Source organism: Cajanus cajan, chromosome 3 (assembly GCF_000230855.2).
Source record: "Cajanus cajan strain Asha chromosome 3, NIPB_CcT2T_4, whole genome shotgun sequence".
Classification (NCBI taxonomy): Eukaryota; Viridiplantae; Streptophyta; class Magnoliopsida; order Fabales; family Fabaceae; genus Cajanus; species Cajanus cajan.
Window position 1 is genome coordinate 2,884,069 of NC_138519.1, and position 27,566 is coordinate 2,911,634.

Consider the following 27,566-nt stretch of genomic DNA (forward strand, 5'->3'; position numbering starts at 1 on the left):
GATGGCGTGCTTCAATTAGTTAGGACTAAATTATGTTATGCATAATTGTTGTGTGCAAAACTTTGAACAGTTTTATGGGCTTCGTTATTGTTCTGCAAAGTATCATAATTGTTGGATTATTATCTAGTTATCTTTTATTTGGACCATCTGGCTGGCAAGAAATAATTTCATATACAGCTCTAAAATAATTCCTGTTTTTGAAATGCTAAATCTGGTGCAATATTACACTCATGGAGATGGTTAAGGGCCAGATTACCTTCTTTCAATTATGATTTCTTTTCTTGGTCTAATTCTCCTGGTGTCTTTCTTTCTTAATATTGCACATTAGCTGTTAGTTTTCTGGGATATGAGAAACTTGTTGGATATAGGTTAATTAAGTCACTCTTTTTGTGAGCTTTTTGATTGACGTGAATTGAATTAACTTTTTTAATTTATTTTTATAAAATACTATATATATATATGTTAGAGTACCCTTTGTATTCTTGTTAATTCTATTTTGCTTATCAAAATTTTTATTTAAAAAATTTGATGATCAAATTGAATATTTTTAAAATGATGGGACCAAATTGAAATTTCAAAAATAGTAAAATTAAATTAAATAAAAAATTATATTACATTTTTTTGTCTAGATAAATTTGAATTTTATTTTATTTATTTTAAAAATATTTTTTATAAAAATCTTAAAAGTCATTACATTCTTATATTGTCTTTTAAAATTTACAAGACTTTTTTTTAATGATAAAATTATTTTATAAAATCTCAATCTAATACACCATTTTTAGTATGTCTTCTTTTCTTTTCAATTATGTGTTTTTCTATTTAGAAGACTTAAACTAAAAAAATTTCTTACAAGGACCAATAAATTTAATATCATCCAACCCAATGATTTGTTAGTAATGATCAAAATTTACTATCAGAAGAGAAAATAATGGATTTATGAGAACATGTAGAAAGAGTTTTAGTCAAAAAGAATAAAAGAAAAATTGTTAAAATGATTAAAACTAAAATTTAAGGATTTAATGTCTTATCGTAAAAGGAAAGAATCAAGATTCTATACAAAATCTATTTTAATAATAAAGGATATCTATTTTGTGTACAAATTTATTTTGATTATTTTATTATTATAATCAACTCCTTATATATTAAACCCTAACTTTTATTTTACGCGAGAATATTTTTAAGAGTTATTTTTTTCAATAAAAGAATTTGTAAGAAATTTTTTAACTTCTTATCTAATTCAGTTTATATTTATCATAATTATTTATAAATTAAATATTGATATTTTAAAATAAATTATCAATAAATAAAATAATTTGAAATTTGTAACAATTTTTTTAACTTCTTATTTAATTTAATTATTATTTATCATAATTATTTATGAAGTAAATGTTAATATTTAAAAATTATTATATATATATATATTAATTTTAAATATAATTTATTCATTCAGACATAATATTTATTTATATAATTTATTATAAATTTTAATTATACATAATAAATATATTTGTGTATTTTACATGCTAAAATATTAGGTATCTATAAATTACTACCATTTTTATATACTAGTCGGTCGAAATACTTTGTGTCTTTATTAAATATAAAATAAAAATAAAATTCAAATAATAAAAGTATATTAGTTTAACTAAATATGATTAAAAGTATTATTTTTCTAACTTTTTAAAACATAATGGTATAATGCTTCAAAAAAAAAATAATAGTATAATAATTAACAAAATATAGAGACAAAGGTGATTATTAAAAAACGTATTCTTTTATATATTAATAGAGGGACCGAGATACTTCGTGCCTCTAACATAAATGATTACATTTATATATATATATATATATATATATATATATATTATCCTTTATCTATAAAGAATTATTGCATAAACGAATGAACAAAAAAATAAAAAAGAAAAATGGAGACAAATATGGTTATTTAAAAATTTATTCCTTTTTTTTTTTTTTGAAGCAAATGAACTTAACTCATTTCATTAATGATAAGAGATGCAATACATGGAGGAATAAAATCGAAAAAGTGGTGACTAGCGGAAGATCTAGCCACCCTTGCTAAAGTGTGGGCGACCCGATTGGCTTGTCTCCTAATAAACCTAACCTGAAGGTTTTGATGGGAACGTAACAGGGATCTACATTGATTTATAATGATCCCATATTCTGAGTGAAGAACCTGCGTGCTGTTGAGATGATCCGCTACTTGCTTGCAGTCCGTTTCCACACAGACGTTATCGTATGGAGAATGGATGAGATATTGGATTGTTTCCAACATAGCTGCTGCTTCTGCCTCATGGGGTGGTGGTAGGCCATGCTTCCATCCGGATATGGCAGTCTGGAATAATCCTCTTGTATCGCGGACACAAATACCGAACCCAAAGGTAGAGGAATCGTTGAAGAGCGCCGCATCAACGTTGCACGTGAAAGTGTCGGCTGGAGGTTTGGTCCATCTGTGGTTCACTACGGGGGAGGCAGTTTGCGCCAAGTTACTGTGTGCAGATCGCCATGCATGGAAATGTTGTTCCGTTAGCTGGATTGAGGTTTTTGGGGGAGGGGCACCCTCCTTCCATACTTTGTCATTTCTCCGCCGCCAGATACACCAAAGCATGAGGGTGAACGATGTTAAATCAGAACCTGTTAAGTGACCCAGCAGTTTCCACGTGGTGTCGATGAAGCTGATGCCTTGCTCTACTATATGGGCGATCCGCGGCCAACATCCTGAGTCTATCCATATGGATAAGGCGGCTGGGCAGCGATAGAAGAGGTGCCATTCGTTCTCTTGGTTTGCAGAGCAATGGGGGCAAGAAGACGTGCATGGGACGCCTTTCTGTTGTAGGTTCAGGCGCGTGGGAATGCAACCTCTCAATAGTCGCCAGAGGAAAATCTGTGTTGAGTGAGGGATCTTCAAGCTCCAAAGTTTCATCCAGTCACCCTGCACTCTCAATGTATTGTTGGAGATGACATGTTCCATGAGATGGTGATATGCTGTGCGTACCGAGTAGGAGCCATTGGTGGTGAGCCTCCAAGTTAAGGAATCTGGGCGTGAGGGGTTCAACAGTGGTATAGATAGGATGGATTGAGCATCTTGATGATTGAAGAGAGTTTGAACTCGATGTGAATCCCACTAGTGAAGAGTGCGGTCAATGAGGTCGTGGACAGTGAGGGATTCGTATCCTTGAGGGGCTGTTGAGGTAACATACGAGCTATGTGAGTTGCGGAGCCATGGATCCTTCCAAATGTTAATAGAAGATCCGTTCCCTATACACCACCTGGCACCTTGCCTGACTAGAACCTGTGAAGCGTGGATGCTTCTCCAAATAAAACTTGGGTTGTGGCCCAGGCGGGCACCCAAGAAGTCCCCTTGAGGGAAGTATCTAGCTTTGAAGATCCGTGTAAATAGAGCATCTGGGTTGGACTGTAGATTCCACCCTTGCTTCCCAAGCATAGCCAAGTTAAAACCATGGAGGTGACGGAAACCCATACCGCCATACTCTTTCCGCATAGTGAGTTTATCCCAGCTTAACCATTTGATTCCTCGCCCTGTATGGTGGTTAGAGCCCCACCAGAAGGAGTTCAGCATCCTTTGAATTTCATCCTCGAGGCTGGTTGGTAAGAGGAAGGTACTCATACAATAGCTGGGGATTGCTTGTGCCACTGCCTTGATAAGGGTCTCGCGGCCAGCCTTGGAGAGATGTTTGCCTGTCCAGTGGTTGATCTTTTTCCATATGCGATCTTTGACGTAGGAGAACACTGCCTTTTTATTTCTGCCCACCATGGATGGGAGTCCTAAGTATTTTCCAGTGCCAATGCATTCGTGAACCCCCAGAATAGCGTTGATGGACGTGCGCGTTCGTGTAGTGGTATTTTTGCTGTAGTAAATCTCTGATTTTTGCAAGTTGATGGCTTGTCCGGATGCACTCTCGTATTGTTGAAGAATGGTGCGAAGAGTGGTGCACTCTCGTTCAGTGGCTTTGCAGAAAAGGAAACAGTCATCCGCGAACAGCAAATGTGAGACTTGCGGTGCGCCTCGACAGATTTTAGCCCCATGGAGATCCCCTCTAGCTTCTGCTGTTCGTAATAAGGAAGAGAGTCCTTCAGCACATAAAATATAAAGATAGGGTGAGAGGGGGTCACCTTGGCGTAGTCCTCGCTCCGGTGAGATAGGTCCAACTCCTTCACCATTAACCATGACATGGAACGTGGGGGAGGCATAACACATACGCATCCAAAGAGCCCATTGGGCGTGAAATCCCAGTTTCAAGAGTAGAGCATGTATGTAGGACCAACTGACTCTGTCAAAGGCTTTACTGATGTCAATCTTTAGAGCAACCGTACCTGTTTGGCCTTGATGTTTGCACTTCATATAGTGGATTATCTCGGATGCTACCATTACGTTGTCAAGGATGGAGCGTCCTTCAACAAATGCAGATTGGGTTTGGGAGATGCATTGGTGTAGCACATCTTTGAGTCGATTTGCAAGAACTTTTGAGACTATCTTGTAAATGACGTTGCATAGTGATATGGGGCGCAGGTCCTTCATAGATGATGGTGCTTCAGTTTTTGGTATGAGGACAATGTTGGTTTGATTTAAAGGTTCTGGGAAGGAGCCTTGTTCCAACCATTGTTTCCCGGCCTGGTAAATTTCTGGCCCCAACAGTTCCCAGAAATGCTTATAAAAACCTGGGTTGAGCCCATCCGGTCCTGGCGCTTTGTCTGCATGCATTGAAAAGAGGGCAGATCGAAACTCGCTGATGCAGAATGGTCGTAAGAGATGCTCATTATCTGCAGTGGTGATGCGTTGAGAGAGAGAATCTATGACTGGGTCTGGCATGTTGGCGGAAGCTGTGAAGAGAGTATCAAAGTACGTTTTGGCTACGTCCATGAGTCCCAGTTGGTCGTGCACTACCACATGATCATCGCGGGTGAGTTTCTGTATGAGGTTGGTCTTTCTCCTTGCACTGGCTATGGCGTGGAAATATTTAGTATTGTTGTCACCATCCTTGAGCCAAAACAGTTTTGACCTTTGCTTCCAGAAGGATTCCTCCTGCATGATAAGTGAACTGAGTCTTTCTTGAAAATCAAGGAGCCGGGATATGGACGCAGGGTCTTGCTTGTCTCTCAATGCCAAGATATGTTTCCTGCATGCTTCTATTGGAGCTCTAAAGTGAAGTCGGATCTTTCTCCCCCAGGCATCCATATCTGTTGCACAATGGTGTAGCTTGTGCAATATGTCGGGAGATTGTGCTTGTAGCCAATTGCGCGTCACTAGTGGTGTTAACGTTGGCTCTTTCAGCCATGCATTTTCAAACCTGAAAGCACGTTTTGGGCGTGTGTATCTTTGCCCCGAGAGATTGAGAAGGAGAGGGGAGTGATCTGACCTGGCAGCCACCACATTGAGGAGCCTACAGTGGGGGAAGATGTCCAACCAAGAACTTGTAGACATAGCTCGGTCCAGTCTCTCCTCTATTTGGAGTGGTGTTCCTTTGCTTTTGACCCATGTGTACTTGTAACCTTCCAAGGGTAGGTCGATCAGATTGGCGTCTGTGACAGCAGAACGAAAACCGTGTAGCAACCATGGAGGATGTGCATGGGTGCCGCGTTTATCATCATCAGTGAGCAGATCATTAAAGTCCCCCATGATACACCACGGGAGAGAGTTGTCTTGTGCTAGGTGGCGTAGAAGATTCCATGAATCTCGTCGTCGTGCTCGTTCAGGGAAACCATAGAAGCCAGTGAGGCGCCAAACAGGGTTGGATACGTGAGATACTTTCACGTTGATGAAATGTGGGGAATAGTTAATGAGTAGACAGTCAAAAGGTTTTTTCCAGAATAATGCTAGCCCTCCACTGTGGCCGGAGCAACTAACCGCAAAGGAAGAGTCGAAATTCAAACGGGATCGTAGTTCATCTATACGAGAAGCTGATACAAGAGTTTCACACAAGAATAGAACGTCGGGGTGATACGTTCTGAGTAGGTCAAGGAGGGTAGGAACTGCACGCGGGTTGCCTAGGCCCCGGCAGTTCCAGCTGAGGAGACTCATGATCCCTGGTAGGCCTGATTCCCAGGGCCTACCGTTAAAAAATGAAGAGTAGAGATGCTGGAGTTTGTGTCTTTTAATGGGGAAGAGTGCTGGGCGTCGTCATTTGATATGGAAGCAACTTCGTGAAGATCATTAAAACTATGTTTTTTGCTAGTTGTTGTGATGTTTAGATCCTCATGGTCTTCTTCCATGGCGGAGTGATCAGCGCTGCCAGGTGGAGTGGGAGAAGTATTCTTGCGTTTGGGTGCAGTTACCATATTTTGAAAGATTTGAGCCATAATATCTTTCCGTTTTTGAATTTCCATAATATCCGGAAATTGGGTTGGTTGATTATGATCAGGAATAGTCCCCCCCTGATTTACGTGGAAGCCCAGATTTTTTGCATGGGAAAAGATATCATGTCGATAATCTTGGCCGGATTCATCCCGCAGCCACCGCGAGCTTCCGTCGCCGTTTCTGTTGTCGGCTCGGAGTGTTGCATTCCAGTGGCGTTTCCCGTCATCCTTTGGCAAGGCGAAAAGGCTGTCGCAGCAATCCTCTAAATGGCCCATGACGCCACAGAAAAAACAAAATATCCCTAAACGTTCGTATTTGAAGATTACTGTGAGGGCTGCACCGCCTGCTCTTCTGATACGCTTGTCTTTTTTCAACGGCACTCTCACATCCAGCAACACACGAATGCGCATGTGGCTTTGCCAAAGGGTCATGTTGTTCTTTTCATCATACTCCAGAAAAACACCAATGTGGTTACCGATTTGTTGGCCCACCTCGAGAGACATGAAGCCTGGAGGTATGTTGTGTATTTGGATCCAAAAAGGGCATGTGAAGAGGGGGATCATATGAGGAATGTCCCCTGGCTGGAGAGTGCCAAGGATGAGAAGGTGTCTGTCGAAAGACCAGGGGCAACCTTTGAGCACTTTCTGCATATCCATGGCGTGAAAAAATTTAAACATAAACAGGCTTGGGCTTATCTCTTGAATGGAGACTCCACGCCTGGGTTGCCATATCTCTGCCATCCGGACCTTCATCATCTGAACTCTGATGTTCCGTTCTGTAAGAAAGCGGCCAATGAGGCATAAGGAAATGTCGGTGGCATTGGTCTCTTGTTGGTCGTTCGCAATGATGAGTTCATCTTCTTCATGGCCAAGGTTGAGGTTGTGTAGATCAGGAGTAGTCATGGTGTGATCAGTGTATTGGCTAGGGTGTGTGGCAGCAATTAGGTTAAAACTTCTCAACGAGGAGAGAAAACATCCCACGAGAGGAGAGAAAACATCCCAGCAATTAGGTTAAAACTTCTCAACTTTAAGACTTATTTTATTCCTTTTATTAATAATTAGAGGGGGTAAAATATTCATGCCTCTAATAATCATACACATATAAATATTAGAAATTATAAATAATATAAGAAGATTTATTTATTTTTTAATTCAAAAAATATAAAAATCCATTAAAAAATAGTGAAAAAAAATAATTATTAAATTATATCCTTTTATAATAGATATAAATTTTATATTTTGATTTGGATGAGGACATGTCATGTCTTGAACGTGAGACTCAAGGGTAGTATTGCAACAAGCAAACCATTGCACAAGTTATAAACATTATTTTTCGGCCCAAACGTCTCATTCTCTTTTGAATAATACTTATTATATTACTTTATTAAAGAAAAATACAAATTACCCGTTTTTAAAGTACTTCCTATACTAAATAATGATAAAATCACGTTTTATTAGAAAAGTAATAAATATAATAAAAAATAAATTCATGTTTTAAAAGAGGACTTTAATTTCAAATATAATTATAAGTAATATATATAACTATTCATTTAATGCCTGTTTTATTACCGTTAAAATGGATTTTGTTCGATGAGAAAAAAATGATTTTTTTTAAATTACAAGTATAGATTTTTTTAGTATTTAATAAAACTGCGTATTAAGACTCGAATTTAAAATTTCTAATGAAACTAAAAAAAACCTCATAACAATTAATCACACTTGAGATAGAAAAATTTGACATTGATAAAACTCGTTTTAAAATGCGTGTTTTTTTTCCTAATTTTTTAAAGAATAAATCTATATTTTCCTACTTCATTTGTATAGTATTATTTTAAGAAAAAAATTATTAAAATGTAAAATAATTTTACACTATCATCAAAATATAAAATATTATATATAATAAATTTATTGACTTTATAATAATTATTTAAAGACTTACTAATCATTAATTTTTATAATTGATAGTATAATTTTTTTATACCCACAGTACATTATCATTAAATTTTTATATTAAATATAAATATTTAAATTATTAACATGAAAGTAATATGTCAATACCTATAAAGTTCTTATATAATACACTGTATAAACAAACAATTTCACTAATATAAAAAATTAATTAATATATACTATAAATGCATTAAATTAATATTAAAAAGAAACATTATGTTATTGTATAATAAAAAAACTATAATTATTTATATATATAGAATTACATATTAAAACTCATAATTGATATCTATGCTAGTATTTTAACTTTTAATAAATAAAAGATATGCTTTACAACTCACATTTAGCTAATGATTTTTTAGAGTTGAACTCATTAAAAGAAAGTATTATTAAAGAATATTATAAAAATTATAAAAAATTAATTAATATATACTATAAATACAAAAAATTAAAATTAAAAAGACACATTATGTTATTGTATAATAAAAATTTATAATTATTTTTATATATAGGAATTACATATTAAAACTCTTAATTGATATCTATACTATTATTTTAACTATTAATAAATAAGTTCTGTTTGGATGATGAATTTTATAAATTCAAGGAATTTGAAATTCTTGATATTTGAATTATTTTGATTTCAAATTTTTTTGAAGGGATTGATTTCAATTTCTATCATTCTTAAAATATTTTGTTTGGATAAGTCATTTCAATTTTTTTAAATTTTAAATTGTTAATTTGGATATGATAATTTGATTCTACCATGGTAGAATTGATTTTAAAAATATATTTGTATGTTGATGTTTTTAAATAAAATTTTATAAAAATAAATATTAGCCAATTTTTAAAATTTTAATAATGTTAAAATTAATGTTAGATAATATTTAATAATTTTAAAATTATTTTTAAATATTCAATAATTAAAATTATGAAGAGATAAGATAAAATATATAAGTGAAATAAGGAAAAAAATGAAAAATTTTAAATTCTTACTTTTTTGAGAGAACTATTTCAAAAAATTTCACAAATGCTTAGATTTCAAATTCTCTATAAATTTTCCATCCAAACAAAATATTTCACCCCCAAGAATTTAAAATTTTTCAAACAAATGAATTATTCCATTTAAATTCTCCATCCAAACATATTCTTACAGCTTACATTTAGCTAATGATTTTTTAGAGATGTGAACTGATTAAAAGAAAGTATTATTAAAGAATATTATAAAAGTTATAAAATTTATTTTGTGAGTTTTTTTATTATAAAAATAAAGAGTTATTTTTAGTAAAAAAAAACTTTTAAACTAAAATATTTTTAAATTTATATCTAAGCAAATTTTATATCAATATTTAAATTTAAGTTGTCTTGAAATTTACTTTGATCCTAATCAACTTCTAAGAACCAACTGACCTTTTTTTTTTTTTAATAAGAAATTTTTACATTTCTTTTATCAAATAGTAATAAAATTTTATAGTAAAATTTTCATTTTGTTTATTTTGCATCCATATTTTAAGATTAACTCGAACATTATTTAACGATTCAATTTTAAGTTCAATTTATTAAGCATTTATACCCATCTTCTTAATTAATAAAGTTTTCATTTAATGTGCTTCAAAAATTGAAATTAATATAAAATAAAATATATTAAAAGATAAATATTCACATATTATATATATATATATATATATATATATATATATATATATATATATTCAGAATGTTAACAAAGATATTAGTTAATGAATTTAATGGCAAATAGTCTGTAAAATAATGTTTGATCCACAGAAATTAAGTTTCGCATAAAATAATTTTTAATTATCAATTTTAAAAAATTGTGTGAATATGCAGATAAAAAATAAATAGTCTGTAAAATATATCATAGTAAAGTGTATATAGTTTGTATGCTGGCTCGTGCATGAGGGCGTCCGTAGAAGAGTGAAGACTTTACGGGTTTTATTATTAAATGTTTTATTTATAAATACTAATACTCCTATTAATGACATCAATTTTAAAGAATTTATCTCCCTTAATTTGCTTGCTCTCAATATTGAATGTAACACTTATTATTTATTACAGAATAATTACTTTTCATTTTTCATTGATTTGGGCATTGACCAGATCGACCACACAACACTGAAATCAACCCTTTATTGTTTTTTGCTTCCCTTCATTTAATTTTACTGGGCATTAGTCACCCAACAGTGAAATACTTGTCGACCTTCAACCATGTAAACTCTATGTGACACGTAATTTGGGCCAACAAACTATATATGATGCAAAAATAAATATATAGGAGTACTACTTCTTTGTTTCTATCTTTCTGGTGTTCCTTGCATAATCATTTTTTATAAGTACAATTGTGCAATCACAATCATGATCCATTTCTTGAACTACAAGTAGGTGTACTGCAGTCTTTTCTCTTCTGAATACAAATTTGTTACAACATGGCTCAAGAAACGGTGGTGAAAAGGGTTCAATTAGCAATAAGGCTATTTGTGTTGGTATCGTTTCTGGGTTGGATTCTCATTTGGATAATGATGCCCACAAATACTTTTACACAAACATGGATGCCTCCATACACGGCAAAGACTAATTCAACCTATTTTGGTGCAGCAGGTCTCGTTGATTTTGTTTGATTATGAAATTCAGAGTTTATGCATTGCTTTTATTTATTTTATGCTAATTAATGTATATAAACCCCTATGATCTTCTTATTGCAGGTGGTGATATTCTATTGTACACTTTCCCAGTCTTGCTCGCAGCTACTTTGGGGTGTGTCTACATCCACTTAGCCAAAACGTTAAATGATTCCAACGTCGAAAGGTGCCATTTCATTTTTCACCTGTTCATCTTGTTTTATATTTTTTCTAAATGGTTCATTGTAAGATTAAGATTTTTTTTTTAGGCTTTTATACCCAATAGTACTATTTTATATTTTGATCCTATATATAAAAAAAATTCTACACTTTGTTGATCTCTATTTAAGAAAATGCTAACGCAATGATATCAGATTTTACTAAGCTAATTGACGTTTTATAATAGTATTAAATTTTCTATATTTTTTTTTATTCTTTATTCATGATTGAAAGTTTATTTATAATTTGTATAATAAAAAATTGTATTAAATGTTAATTGGTTTGAGATTACTACCGAGGTGCGACATATGGTCGATATAAAAATACTTAAAAATAATGGCATTTAAATTTTGCTCTTATTTGATAATTTAAAATGTTTTTTTTAATCTTTATATTTTCGATTACTTCATCTTTTAACGTTTATAATTTAAAATAGATTTTTTTTTTCTTATAGTTATCCTTTTCAATCTTTTTAATTATTATAGTTTGATATAGATTTTTTTATCTTTTATACTCGTAATTTTTTTTTTAATTTTTTTAATCTTTATTGTTAAATTTTTTTTAATAATATTATATCTTTTGTGTTGTATAAAAATGTATTAATTTAACTCTATATGTCTTATATCGAATTTATATCGTTAGAATTACTAAATTAGATTTTCAATTTTTTGTGTCTCTTTTATATCCTTATTTGTGACGTCTATTGTTAGATGTCTTTTTTTTTTTTACCTCACAAAATTGGAGATTGTTCCCTTATTTGAGACATTTTGTTGAATACTTTTTTTTATCTCACAAAATTAAAGACCTCAACCATGTCAACAAAAATGGATAAAATTAAAAAATAAAGATAGAAATTAAAAATATTAAAAATTGTAAGTATAAGATTTAAAAAAAATTTATTTTAAACTTTAGAAACTAAAAAAGACTGAAAAAATAAGAATAAAGACTAAAAAAAATCTATTTTAAACTGTTAAACTTAAAAGGTTTAAAGGAAATGAAATTTTAGAAGAAAAAAAATATTTTAACCTATTTGATATCATGTAATTTCAGTAATTGTAGATAAAAGAAGCTCTCTCATCATCATAATTTTGATAAATAACATGGACAATATATATAAACATTTTGTAGAAATTAAAATGTAGAATTTTCATCGAATGACTCTAGAAAAATGTTGTCAAGAGAGTGAGAACTAAGAATCAGTTTGAATACAAGTTTAGAAGTGTTTTTGAAAATTTTTCTATTAAAACATACTCTTTATTTTTATAAGAAAAACTTTCAAAAGCTTTTTTCTAACTTGTATTTAATCAAGTTCCGAGTTTTTTTTATCAAACCTGAAAAGAATTCTATAGTTATGATAGTTGGCTTATCATCCCATGTTTGTTTTGTATATCAGTAACCGCAATGCAAAGAAACGTGAGTCAACCATATGGAAGCGTCCAATGCTTACAAAAGGCCCTCTGGGGATTGTTTCCGCCACAGAGCTAGTATTCTTGCTTATGTTCATTGCACTCCTAGTTTGGACCTTTATAATTTCTATACAAATAAGCTTTGCAGGAATCACTGCAGAATCAGCAGCAGAGGATGGCTGCACTATGTAAGTTTATTATTAATTATCATTATCATTAGAAAAATATACTAGCCATGCACCCTCTAACACACTCTTTTCACTACATTTTTCATCATTAACCGAATTTTATTGAAAATTATATAATGGTGGTGCAGTTGGGAAGAGAAACTATCTACGGCAGCATCAATATTTGGTGTGGTTGGGAACATATGCTTGGCATTTCTGTTTTTTCCCGTGGCTCGTGGCTCATGCATGCTGCCACTGCTTGGCCTCACCTCAGAGAATAGCATTAAGTACCATGTTTGGATTGGACACATGACCATGCTACTCTTCACTTTTCACGGCATTTGCTACATCATCGTTTGGGCAGCTATTCATAAAATTTCATCGGTTAGTTAACATTAAGATTCCCCGTTTTTCTGATAATAATTAATCCTAGAACAGTTGCAGTACAACATTTTAGAGACCAAAGCAACAAACCTGTCACTGCGTTATTTTTTGAGCAAGTCCTCTGAATGCGATTTTATATGACTGTTGGTTTATAGTATTGTATATATTAAGCTCATGGGGTACGATTGCAGATGCTGGAATGGAACAATACTGGTATATCAATTGTGGCTGGAGAGATAGCTTTGCTTTCGGGTTTGTTCCTATGGATTGCAACCATTCCTTGCGTTAGGCGAAAATGCTTTGAGCTCTTCTTTTACTCTCATCATCTTTACATTCTCTTCATGGTCTTCTTCGGCTTTCATGTTGGCGTGTCTGGTATCTTCTTTATCCTCCCTGGTTTCTACCTCTTCTTGGTTGATCGTTGCTTAAGGTTTCTACAGTCAAGGCGCCAAGTTCGTTTGGTTTCTGCTCGGGTTTTGCCGTGTGAAGCCGTAGAACTCAACTTCTCCAAGGGATATGGTAATTAACATGGCTATCCAAAACAAATTATTATGCAGTCCTCGACCACTGAATGTCTATGATGTCAAGTAATCTCAACATGATACATAATGCAGTTTTTAATTTACCGAATAAAAAAATAATAACAATCAATTATGTGTCGATGTGGAGACCAGTTGACATCATGTTGGTTCTGAGCCATGTAATAATTTCACATTATCCTAGCTTAGTAATTTTTTTGGGAGTTATTCCTAGTATCTTATGGCTACCTCTGGTTACTTCTTGAGAAATGACTATATTTTATTGAGACTTTTATAAGAACCAATGCGACATTTTTTTGACAGGATTAACTTACAACCCCACAAGTGTGATGTTCGTAAATGTACCAAGCATATCTAAGCTACAGTGGCATCCATTTACTATTACTTCTAATAGTAATTTGGAGCGAGACAAGCTAAGTGTTGTTATTAAAAGTGAAGGAACTTGGACCAAGAAGCTCTATCAGCTGCTTTCACCTCCTTCAACAGTCGATCACCTTGTTGTTTCTGTTGAAGGTCCTTATGGACCTGTTTCAACAAATTATCTAAGGTTTGTATCTTATAAGCCAAACACAACCTCAAATCTTATGCTTTATTACATATAGTATTAACTTTTGTTTTTTTTTTTTTCCCTTTTTATCAGGCATGACACTCTTGTGATGGTGAGTGGAGGAAGTGGCATCACACCTTTTATCTCCATCATTCGGGAGCTAATATATCTCAACACTACATTCAAATACAAAACTCCAAAAGTTGTTCTAATTTGTGCCTTCAAAATTTCGTCATCTCTTTCAATGCTAGATTTGATCCTCCCAATATCTGACAACCCTTCTGACATTTCTACTATGGAACTACAAATCGAGGCCTACATCACAAGAGACAAGGAGCTTAAAGCAAATGGTCCAATTCACCCTAAAACCATATGGTTGAAGCCAAATCCATCTAATGCACCAATACAAGCTATATTAGGTCCAAACAGTTGGCTCTGGCTTGCTGCTATAATCTCATCCTCTTTCATCATTTTCCTTATCTTAATAGGGATCATTACCCGTTACTACATTTTCCCTATTGATCATAACACAAATCAAATATTCTCATCCTCTTTGAATGCATTCCTTAACATGTTAGTAATATGTGTGTCAATAGTAAGTGTTGCTAGTGTTGGATTTCTTCATAATAAGAAAAATAATGCTAAAGAAGCAAAACAGATTCAGAATTTGGAAGGCTCAACACCAACAACATCACCAAACTCCACGGTATACAATGAAGATAGAGAATTGGAAAGCTTTCCATATCAATCCCTCATTCATGCTACTAATGTGCATTATGGTGTAAGACCTGACCTAAAAAGTAAGTTTCCAATTTCTTTAATTATGGCTTAAATGCATATCAATAGATTGAAATCTCTTAAGTTCTTTCTCCTTTTTATAGGAATACTATTGGAACACAAAGGGTCAAGTGTTGGAATTCTAGCTTCAGGACCCAAAATAATGAGGCAGGAGGTTGCAACCATTTGCTCGTCTAGTTTAGCTGAAAATTTACATTTTGAGTCCATTAGCTTTAGTTGGTGATTTTACTCTTACTGTTGTAAAGGTGCAAAATGTTAAAGATAGACCTTTGGAAGAAGGTAGTAGTCTTAAGTTGAGTCAGCTTTGATGGACCTCTAATTTTGTTCCTTTTACTTAAAATGAATGATATTTTGTTTGACAACAATAATTAAGCCTTCATATAAATAGTTAAAAGAAGTTTACTTCAATATCTTTTTCGTTAGTATGGATCATCTCAACGAAAACATGCAAAAGTTGAGTTCAAACTACAAATATGGAGTGAGAAATTTCTATATAAATAAAACACACACATAGTTACATGAAAAGTTGCAGCATAAGTCACCCCACCTCATTGATAAATGGAGCTCTTCATTAGAAGAAGTAACACACCTACTATAGTATTATGATAAATCCTAGAAATTATTTCCATAAATATCTTCGATGCTTACTTACCAAACGACACCTAGATCTCACTATTTCCAATGAACGACAACAATAACTTTTCAAAGCAAATTCAATTTCACTGCGGTCACCACCTTCATAAATTATGTCTCAGAATTTATCAAAGGACAAATAGAGAATAAAAAGAGTTGCTTATTGGTATGTTCATTTTGTTGTTTTCATTTTTAGTAAAAATGGAAAATAGATAAAAATTTGCTTGTTTAGGTTTTAGAAAACATTCTTAAAATGAAGGCTAAAATTTAAAAAAAAAGTCGCTTCAATATTTTTTTTAATAAAATAAAACACAGTGGTATAAATCATAATTATAAAATAATTTTCTTTATTTTACATATATTTTTATTTCATCATTTTTTTACTAGTAATAATGATAGTACGATAATGATGACAACATTATCATCACTACCTCTATCATTATTGTTATTGTTATTATCATCAACATTATCAACATCATTGCTATCACATAACAATTATGATGATGATTATAGTTTTAGTAGAACACCACAATTACTATTTTTGTTGTTATCATTATCATCACTATAACGTAATAATGACAATGGTGGTGGTGACAACAACATCTATGACGATGAAACAATAAATGATATTGGTGATAGTTGTGGAGATAATAATTATAAGAATATAATATATTTTTAATCTTTATAAGACTATCAAAATTTGATTTAATTAGTCTTTCTAAATTTTTTGTCCTATTTTAATCCCTTTATTTTAAAAATCGTCACTTTAGTTATTCAATTACTTTACATAACATGTAAAACCGGTTATAAAATGTCATTTAAACTACAAATTTGTTTTTAAATTAGAAGGACTAAATTAGGATAAAAAAAAATTAAAAAGCACAATAGTCAAACTTGAAATTTTTTAGAGAAATAAAAACGTATTTTACCCGATAATAATAGTTTCATAATAAAGATATTTATACTTGAAATTAATTACAACCATTATTTTTAATTAAAAAATTATTACTTTTTCTTTTTTACAGGTTCAAAGGTTATTACTTAATATCTCATAATTAATCACGTCCTTCTCACTTTGATATGCTATTTGTACTATTAACATCAATCAATAAACTTATAATATTTATTATTAAAAATTGTTTGTAAACATATAATAAAAACATTTAATGTTTTTCATAAATAGTTAAACTAAACATTTTTAGTTTTCTCGTTTTTTGAAAACAGAAAATAAGTTTTTTTTTTATTTAAAAAAAAACGTTTCTAAGATTTGAAAATGAAAATTATTTTGAAGGTTGAAATACTTTTTTTAATTTATATAGTTTCACTTCTTAAAATAGATCCTTTTAATCTTATATTTATCTTTTTCAATTTTTACAGTTTAAAATAAATATTTTTAATTCATATATTAGTAATTTTTAATTCTTTTAATTTCTATTATTAATTTATTTTTAATATTATATATTTTATATTGACGTTGTATAAATCCTTAATTTTATGAGGATAAAAAAATATTTTTTCAATAATTGACGTCACAAATAAAGTTACAAAAGAGACACAAAATTTAGAAAAATCTAATTTAGAGTAATTTTAATAAAATAAATTTGACATTACACAAACAAGTTGAATTAATATATGTGTCAAAAAAATTAATAACCGGGACTAAAAAATTAAAAATTACAATTATAAAAATTAAAAATAGTTCAAGAATAAAAAGGATAGAAGAATATAAATATATATAAAAACTAAAAAAATTATTTTAAGATATAAAAATCAAAAGATAAAGTAAATGAAACTATAATATTAAAAATAATATTTTAACCTTTTCAGAAAATAAAAATAAAAAGCAAAGATAGAAAATATTTTCTTAAAGAAACGAGTCCTGTATGTTAGGGTAATACTAATATGGCTCCATGAGAGGTAAATTCATGGAGCTGAATCAAATGATAATCATCTTAGATGGATTGAATTCGGAAGTTTTCGGTGAAAAGCAATTGCTTGCATCCAATCCTCGCATGCTTATGGAAGCTCCTGCAACCTCTGAGCTGTTTAGGATAAGAAATTCAAGCTTTGAGAAATTGGAATGAGAAGGTTATTTTGCAGAATGAGACGAGACGCACGCACAATTAATTCTTGGAATGGAGGTGAAGTCAGCAAAATACTATATAATTGTTAAAGCAGAAATGAATATATAATTAGAATCAGAATTTTTCAACACAGGCATGGTTCATGGCTTCAACCATACGTAACCTTTTGAGTATAAGATTAAGATTAGAGGCATTATTTGTGAGGCAGACTTTTAGCAAGTGCAAATTGTTAAGCAACAAAGATGTCACTTGAAAATTTATGATGTTATTATTATGCAATTGTTATGCATAAACCTTTTTTTATTTTTTTCTTCTTTCATATTTCACTTCATTTTTGTCATTATTATTCATTTATTTCCTTTTTATTTTTATTTCTTACCATCAACATGAGTTATGCAATTTTATTGGTGGCTTATTAGTAACTCTTCACTTATGTTACAAAGTTACTTAACATATCTTGAACACCAATTGAAAATTCCTGACCAATAATGTTATATCTATGTTCAAAGTCATTTTGTTTATAAAATTGCCTTTGACAAATATTAAAAATTTACTAATTATCAATTATTTTAGTTTAATAATATCTAATGAAACTACTATGGATATGATTAAATATTAGTTTCTAAATGCACATTAAATTATTTTTAGTTGCTCATTAAAATTTTTAAAAAATGATTCATATATGTGCTATGAATCTGTTTATATTTTTAGAAAATGTCTTTTAAAACTTAAAGAAAATGTTAGTAATATATAATTAATATTAAATTATATATTTTTATTACCATTAAAATGGATTTTCTTGGAAGGAGAAAATTTTGACTTCGATAAAACTTGTTTCAAAATGAGTGTTTTTTCCAATTTCTCAGAGTAATTCTAAAGTTTCCTACTTCATTTGTATAGTATTTATTTAAATATAAAAATTTACATTATTGACATAAAAATTATTGATCTATACTTATAATGTAATATACTGTATAAACAAATAATGTCATTAGTATAGGAGAGGCTACATTACTTATAAAAGGTATGTTATGGAAATAACCTTTGCAGGTTACATGTAGCCAATGACATTTAATTATATTTTGTAGAGACGGGAATTGATTAAAAGAAATATTATATATTATAAAAATAAAAATGTTAATAATAATATCTGGAGAGGCTTCACTCTTCACTCTTCAGCACAAGCCTACATGGTTGAGAAACGAGTATGGTTTGAAAGAGGAAGCAGTAGTGGCATCAACGGAAGACCGGATGAATTTAAACCATGCACCAAATATATTTTCTTCTTGGACTGCTTTCACGTGAGTTGAAACGGGTATGAATCTTATTCGATTAATATTTGATTTTCGACAAACATCAAAATTTTTAGCAAATTATATTTTGGACGCTCAACTTCATGGTTTTTATTAAACTCTATTATTTCAATCATTTTTAATAAGTTTGTAAATTTTTAAAATTCTTTCTTCTTAATTTTTAAGGTACTATCGTATTCTCTTGTTAAAAAATATTTTTAGAAAGTATTTTTTAATGATATATATTATTTTAAAAAATATTTTTAGTAACTACATATCATGATCACTACATTTTGTGAAATTCTCAAATAACAATAAAACTACTAACATATTAAAGGTCATACATTTACTTCTAACAAGATAAACAATATACATAACATGTATAATAAAAAAGAAACCAACTATACAAGTATAAAATAAGTATATATATATATATATGTATATTAAACTAATATAATTATTTTGATGAAAAAGTAATTAAAAAAAAATCCATTATCTACTAAAGGTTCTATAGTTACTTATAAATGTCTCTTCCAAATTCAATATACGAATCAACTACAAATAAAAATATAAAGATTAAAATATAATTTGTTTTTTAAATTTAGGATAAGTTTTTTTTTTATTTGTAATCTAAATTTAAAAATATTTTTTATTCCATGTAATGTAAAAATAAAAAAAAATTACTTGCTTTAGTCACTTGGGGCCTGGGGGAGACAAACTTCTCCAAAATAAAACTAAGAAGTTCTTCATGGAGAGAAAAACGTAGTAATAAGAAAAATCTGAATGAAAAATTAAAATTAATTTTATGTATAAGTTAAAAATAAAATTTTGAATAAAAATTAATAAGAAAATACTTCTACAAATTAACTTATTGCATAAACTAACTTTAACTTTTAGAAAAATTAATTTCATTTTTTCTGTATCTTTTTCACTTAAAAATATTTATGAAAAAAAAAAAGCCAAGCATACTATGATACAAGCATAAATCAAAGCTTTTATTTTGTTTTGCTTCCTTTGATTCTTTCGTTGGGCATTAGCCACACAACACTGAAATGGTTGTTGACCTTCAATTCATGTCAACTCACAGAATTTGGGCCCACAAACAATGATGCACAAATAATACTAATTTCTACATTCCTAGCAGTAGCAGAGGGACGTGAAACATGCAATCTTGTTTTTATCTTTCTGGTGTTCCATGCTTAATCATTTTTTTAAGTACAATTGTACAGTCACAATAATTCCATTTCTTGAACTATAAATAGGTGCCCACTCAGATTCTCCTCACTGCACTATTTTCTTTTCTCCATACAAATTTGTTACAATATGGGTCAAGAAACGGTGGCGAAAAGGGTTCAATTTGCAATAAGGCTATTTGTGCTGGTATTGTTCCTGGGTTGGATTCTGATTTGGATAATGATGCCCACAAATACTTACAGAAAAAGATGGCTGCCTCGATTCAGAGCAAGGACTAATAACTCAACCTATTTTGGTGCAAAAGGTCTTATAATTTTTATTCAATTATGAATTTCACTCCTTGCATTTTCTTAATCATTTTATGCTAATGTATACCCCTATGCATGATCTTCTTATTGCAGGTGCTAATCTTCTGATGTACACTTTCCCAGTCTTATTGGTAGCTACTTTGGGATGTGTCTACCTCCACATAGCCAAAAAAGTAAATGATTCCAACATGGAAAGGTGCCATTTCTCTCCGCTAATAAGCTTTATTTTCAGTAGAGGAATTATCTATAGAACTTTTATGTTTGTCTTGAAACATACTCTGAATCTGAAAAGAATTACAGTTCTGATAATTGACTTATCCTATGTATGTCTTCTACATCATCAGCTGCAATGCAAAGAAACAACATAAGGTAGTCATATGGAAGCGTCCAGTGCTCATAAAAGGCCCTCTTGGCATTGTTTCTGGCACAGCGCTAGCATTGTTCCTCATGTTTATTGCACTCCTTATTTGGAGCTATACAACTTCTATATACAACAACTTCGCAACAATTACCCCAAAGTTGGCAGCAAAAGATGGCGACAAAGTGTAAAGTTTATTATTATTATTATTATTATTATTATTATTATTATTATTATTATTAATGGAAAAATACTAGTAATATACTTTCTAACTAATACTTACTTCAATCTTTTTCAATTAACTAAAATTTATTAAAAATTATAAAATTTCATGAATCTTGTTTTATATTTAATGAGTTTCACTCGTGATTCTATAATCAATAGTAAAGAATGTATTAAACGGGATTTATTAGAAAGTAGAGTTAATTATTATTATATATAAAAAAAATCTTTTGTTTGATGGATTTATTGTTGATTGTTATATGTTGGTGGTGCAGATGGGAAGAGAAACTAGAGAGTGCAGCACTAAGGTTGGGTGTGGTTGGGAACATATGCTTGGCATTTCTGTTTTTTCCGGTGGCTCGTGGCTCATGTTTGTTGCCTCTGCTTGGCCTGACCTCGGAGAATAGCATAAAGTACCATATTTGGCTTGGACACATGGCCATGATTCTCTTCACTTCTCATGGCATTTGCTACATCATCTATTGGGCAGTTACCGGTCAAATTTCTCGGGTGAGTTAGGATTAAGATTCCTACACTTGCATGTAAGGGTTGAATGGTAAAATATAAATTATCTTGCTTATCACATGCGTATTAAATAATAAATTAAACATTTATAAATATATATAAAATGTTTTTAGTCAAAAGAGAATTAGATGAAGAGAGAAGAGGGCTAAGAAGTAATAACATACTTACCCACCTTAAGTCCATTCTAACGATCATTTAACTTTAAAGTCAAGATAAACTCTTTGTACTTTCACTTGTTTTATTTTCTATAAACTTGTGTGTCTATAGTTTTGAATAAAATTAGGTACAGTCCTTATTGCCCATGTTTAATTATAGTTTTTCAAATTGTTCCTTTTTAATGGGATTTAATTTATTTTAAGACCGGTTCTTGCTCATTTCTTTAGATGAAAGGAAATTAAAAAGAAACTAAAGAAAAATTTGAAATTTCAATTGAAGAGGAAAACCGTGAAAGAAAATTTTAAAAATTTCCTTTCAAGTTTTCACATCGATAATCTATACATATAAAGGCCAGTATAGAAAATCAGCATTAATCCATGAGGTAAAACTTCAATCTTAACTAGAAATTGCTATTACCAACAAATTTAACTTTCTACTATACCAACAAATTTAGCTTTCTGCAATTAAATTTTTGTCCACTTCTACTAAAGATCAAATCTACTTCTATTCACTATAATTAATTTAGTATGGTAGGCATTATATATAGTTTATTTTATTGGGTTGGGTTGTTAATCATAAGTTTGACTTGTGTCACTACTTGGCTTCGCGGCATGCTCTATAACTGTTCCCCATCTTTCTGGTCTGGTCGCTGTCATTTAGTACTTTGGGGTTGCCTTCAGGGCATGTAAACTTTTATTTAGAGTTGATTGAATTAATCCACGTACGAATGATACCTTATGAGGTGGGATATTGTCACTTATGATATTTATTTTCTTGGGCTTATATATGCTTATTGACCTAGATTCATTTCTGACCTGTTTGATAGCAAATTGGGCACCACCCTAAAGGGAATTTTTTTTTTTGTGAAATTATTTCTTTACTACATGAATCCTATTTATACGATTTTGTGGATTTATAATTATAAAAAAGTTTTATTGATGGTTGTATATGGCTATACAAATTTATGTGATAGTAATCAATACTAGAAGAGTTACATAGAATATTTTAGAACTAATTAAAGGTCAAGCCCAAGTGGTTAAATACTTAAATGTAGTTCTAAACCTACATGTTCGACTTTTATGGATTAAAAAAATGAGACATTTTAGAGCCCAAAGCAACAAATTGGTTACTGTGTTATTATTGAGCAAGTCTTTGAACGCAATTTTATGTTATTGTTTGTTTATAGTATTGCATGTATTAATCTGATGGGGCTATGGCTGTTTCATTGCAGGTACTGGAATGGAACAAAAATGATATATCAAATGTGGCTGGAGAGATATCTTTGCTTTTCGGTTTGTTCCTATGGATTGCAACCATTCCCCGTATCAGGCGAAAATTCTTTGAGCTCTTCTTTTACACTCATCACTTCTACATCCTCTTTATAGTCTTCTTCATCTTTCATGTTGGCATTTCCTATGCTTGTATTATGCTCCCTGGTTTCTATCTCTTCTTGGTTGATCGTTACTTAAGGTTTCTACAATCAAGGCAACAAGTTCGCTTGGTTTCTGCTCGGGTTTTGCCATGTGAAGTTGTAGAACTCAACTTCTCCAAGGGCCATGGTAATAAACATGGCTGTTCTAAGAAATTATTACATGGTACAGAAGTACGAGATACCCATGATCTTGATCAATCTCAACATGACACGTAGTAAAGTTTTTCGATTTTTGAAACATAATAATATTCAATTACGTGTCATGTTAAAAATAGTTGGAATTGAATCATGGTGATCCTGAACCATGTAATAACTTCTCACTAGCTTGAGAAATGACTTTTTATCGGGACTTTTAAAGAGCTAATATTGCATGTTTTTTGCAGGATTAACTTACAACTCCACAAGTGTCATGTTCATAAATGTACCGAGCATATCCAAGTTGCAGTGGCATCCATTTACTATTACTTCTAATAGTAATTTGGAGCGAGATAAGCTAAGTGTTGTTATTAAAAGTGAAGGAAGTTGGACCAGGAAGCTCTATCAGTTGATTTCAACTTCTTCCACAATAGATCACCTTGTTGTATCTGTTGAAGGCCCTTATGGGCCTGCCTTAACCAATTATCTAAGGTTTTGCATCTTATAAGCAAAACACAACTTGAAACCTTATGCATTATTACACATAGTAATAACTTTTGTTTTCTCCTTTTTACCAGGCATGAGAGTCTTGTGATGGTGAGTGGAGGAAGTGGCATCACACCTTTTATCTCCATAATTCGAGAGCTAGTATATATGAAGACTACATTCAAGTGCAAAACCCCAAAAGTTGTTCTAATTTGTGCATTCAAGAATTCTTCATCTTTGTCAATGCTAGATTTGATCCTCCCAATATCTGGCAACCCATCTGGGATTTCTGATATGGAATTACAAATTGAGGCCTACATCACAAGAGACAAGGAGTTTAAGGAAGATGGCCCAATTCAACCTAAAACCATATGGTTCAAGCCAAATCTATCTAATGCACCAATACATGCTATATTAGGTCCAAACAGTTGGCTCTGGCTTGGTGCAATAATCTCATCCTCTTTCATCATTTTCCTTATCTTAATAGGGATCATTACCCGTTACTACATTTTCCCTATTGATCATAACTCGAATCAAATATTCTCATTCCCTTTAAATGCATTCCTTAACATGCTAGTAATATGTGTTTCCATAGTAAGTGTTGCTAGTGCAACTTTTCTTTGGAACAAGAAACATAATGCTAAAGAAATAAATCAGATTCAAAACTTGGAAGGTTCAACACCAATAGTGTCACCCAACTCCATGGTGTACAACGCAGATAGAGAATTGGAAAGCCTTCCATACCAGTCCCTTATTCATGTTACCAATGTTCATTATGGTGTAAGACCTAACCTAAGAAGTAAGCTACCTCCAATTTCTTTAATTATTATGGCTTAAAGACTTATCAATGGATTGAAATCACTTGATTCTTTTTTTCCGTTTTTACAGGAATGCTATTTGAACACAAAGGGTCAAGTGTGGGAGTTCTTGCTTCAGGACCCAAAATAATGAGACAAGAAGTTGCATCCATTTGCTCGTCTGCTTTAGCCAAAAATCTACATTTTGAGTCCATTAGTTTTAGTTGGTGATTTTATTTGTAATGTTGCAAAGGGTGCAAAATGTTAATGATCAGTCTCTGGAAGGAGTTTATAGTCTTTAGAGATATTAGGATCGATCTAGTAATAAGGGTTGAAATGATACGTAATTTTAGGTTTGAGACTATTTTTGTAACATGGTTAAAAAAAAGTTGTCTCTCCCTTAATGGACCACTTGTTTTGTTCGTTTCATTTAAATGGGTGAAAAATGTTAAATTATTTTAATCATAATTGGATTAGTATTAAATAATAATTAAAATATTATTCAATTATAATAATTAAAATATTAAATAATAATATATTGTCATATAAATATATTGTAATTTATATCTATAGTTGTTAGATATGATATGATTCATTATTTTTTTTAGCAAAAATTTGTTTGTCAACAACGATTAGGCCTTCATATAAATTATATAGAATGAAAGTAGTTTACTTTCATATCTTGATTCTCATTTGTATGGATCATCTCAATAAATCGTGTAAAAATTGAGTTCAAATTATAAATTTAGAGAGTGAACACTACTAGAATTTATTTTATTACATATGACTTTTTATGTGAATTTTGCATAAAAATTTGCAGGAAATGTTATTCTTACAAATTTTTCTGCAAAATTTTATCTCTAGGTAATAATACCTTCGTAGATAATATTTTTTTGCAAATTTTAAAATTTACAAGAAATTTTTCTGTGAAAAAAATTCGCAGGAAAGTTTCCTACGAAAAAAATTCACATGAAAGTTTCCTACGAAATTTCCTGCGAATTTTTTTGCAAGAAATTCTAAAGGAAAATTTCTTACGAAAAAAATCAAAGAAATTAATTCTTTAATTTTCAAATGCTTACAGTGAACTCATCTAAAGCATTAAGAAATTTGTTTCCAAGCCTCTAACATGTGATAGATAACATTTTAAATTCTTAGATTGTAAATCATAGGTCTAAACTCAACCATACAAAATCAACTTGTAAGGTGAGTGTTGCCCTAACTTATATACTCCTTAATTGTTTTATTTATAATCGATGTGGGACTTAAGGAAAATCTTTTAATCTTTAAAATTACAAATATATATATATTTATTTTTTCTGCGGATTATAATTGACAGGAAAATTTGCAAGAAAAGTGTTGAGATACAAACAAGTCCCACATTGATAAAATAACACAACAAATAACAACTTATATATAATACAAACATACTTCAATGAGGTCCCTTGAGAGACCTTTTGGGTGATGACCAAAAGCAAAACCGTGAGGGTTAAGGCCCAAAGCGGACAATATCTCATCATTGTGGAGTATGTTTGTGTAATAACCTTATAAAAATAATTCATAAATATCCTCTCAGACAAATACCATAAAAATAACCCCCATCAATGGTATCAGAGCCGCAGGTTAGATTCGGTGACAACCAATAACATATAACCCCTCATAACTCATAACATATAATGTGTCATATAAAGACAGATTCCGCTGCATAAAAGGTTAGGTCCCTTGTTTGAGAGGAGGATTGTTGGGATACAAACAAGTCCCACATCGATAAAATAACACAACAAATAACAACTTATATAATACAAACATACTTCAATGATTGAGAGGCCTTTTGGATGATGACCAAAAGCAAAACCGTGAGGGCTAAGGCCCAAAACGGACAATATCTCATCATTGTGGAGTATGTTTGTATAATAACCTTATAAAAATAATTCATAAAATATCCTCTTAGACAAATACCATAAAAATAACTCCATCAAAAAGTTACTTGCGAAATTTTTCTACCATTTAATAAACAGTACTTGCGAATTTATTTTTACAAGAAAATTTGCAAGAAACAAGATAAAATTCTTACAATATTTTCTGCAAATTTTTAGAAATTCTTAAAATTTGCAAAAAACAAAATTGTAAGAAATTTCTGAAAATTATTTTCTGCAAGATAAAATTCTTAAAATTTGCAAAAAAATAAAATAAAATTGTAGATTATTTTTCATAAAAAATTTGTAAGAAATTTCTGAAAATTATTTTTCAGAAATAAATTTGTAGATATTTTTTATAAAATTATTATTATAAGAAAATTTAACAAAAAAAAAGTCTGCAAATAATTTTTTTAAAAAAATTTGAAAAAAAATAAGACTTTTTTAGTAGTGGAAATTTTTTTTATAGAAATAACAAAACTAGTACATAATTACATGAAACGTTGATGCATAATTCACAGGTGGTATTCTTGAATACACGTTATATATAACATGCTTCAATGTCCTCTCCACTATTGTCCGTTAAGATACCTAAACTATCCCAATTTTGACGGAAAATATCTAGTTTGATTATGTATGGATACGGATAAAATCTAAAATATTAAACTGAGAATGGGGACGAGTATATACTTACCTGCCTCGTTCCTATCCCGTCTCCATCTATGTCCCCATCCCCATCCGTGATTTAATATATTCATTCCCAATTTGTTTGTTTTGAAGAATTTTAATATTTAATTGTGTGATTATTTATATGATGTGAAACATTTGTAGTTGTTTAATTATTAAGAAGTCTCTTAATTAAAATGAGATAGACAAACAACCCAATTATAATTGTAATATAATGAAAAGATAAGCTAAAAATATTGTGTATTTTTTTTTGTAAAAAAGATTAATTAATTTTTTACGAGTATGGGTATATCCGATACCCGATAGTAGGCATGGCAATCTAACTCGCTCCTGTGGGTACCCGTCCGAACCCGTCTCGATTTGGA

The 27,566-nt window shown here is 30.9% G+C and overlaps 3 protein-coding genes across 3 annotated transcripts; 2 read left to right on the plus strand and 1 right to left on the minus strand.

The window, feature by feature from the left end:
• Window positions 1–1,987: 1,987 nt before the first annotated feature.
• Window positions 1,988–2,989, minus strand: LOC145955954 (uncharacterized). Its single transcript, XM_083071503.1, has one exon. It carries the CDS (start codon window positions 2,987–2,989, stop codon window positions 1,988–1,990), a length of 1,002 nt encoding a protein of 333 aa, XP_082927629.1.
• Window positions 2,990–10,559: 7,570 nt separating this feature from the next.
• On the plus strand, window positions 10,560–12,919 carry LOC145955443 (putative ferric reduction oxidase 1). Its single transcript, XM_083070189.1, has 3 exons — window positions 10,560–10,899; window positions 11,004–11,106; window positions 12,532–12,919. Exons 1-3 carry the CDS (start codon window positions 10,728–10,730, stop codon window positions 12,734–12,736), a joined length of 480 nt encoding a protein of 159 aa, XP_082926315.1. The 5' UTR covers window positions 10,560–10,727; the 3' UTR covers window positions 12,737–12,919.
• Window positions 12,920–13,227: 308 nt separating this feature from the next.
• On the plus strand, window positions 13,228–25,030 carry LOC109803882 (ferric reduction oxidase 2). Its single transcript, XM_083071504.1, has 12 exons — window positions 13,228–13,614; window positions 13,938–14,181; window positions 14,275–14,981; window positions 15,063–15,198; window positions 20,251–20,486; window positions 20,584–20,686; window positions 20,835–21,035; window positions 21,346–21,580; window positions 22,983–23,310; window positions 23,567–23,810; window positions 23,897–24,603; window positions 24,693–25,030. The coding sequence occupies exons 1-12, from the start codon at window positions 13,287–13,289 to the stop codon at window positions 24,830–24,832; spliced, it is 3,609 nt and encodes a 1,202-aa protein (XP_082927630.1). The 5' UTR covers window positions 13,228–13,286; the 3' UTR covers window positions 24,833–25,030.
• Window positions 25,031–27,566: the final 2,536 nt, after the last annotated feature.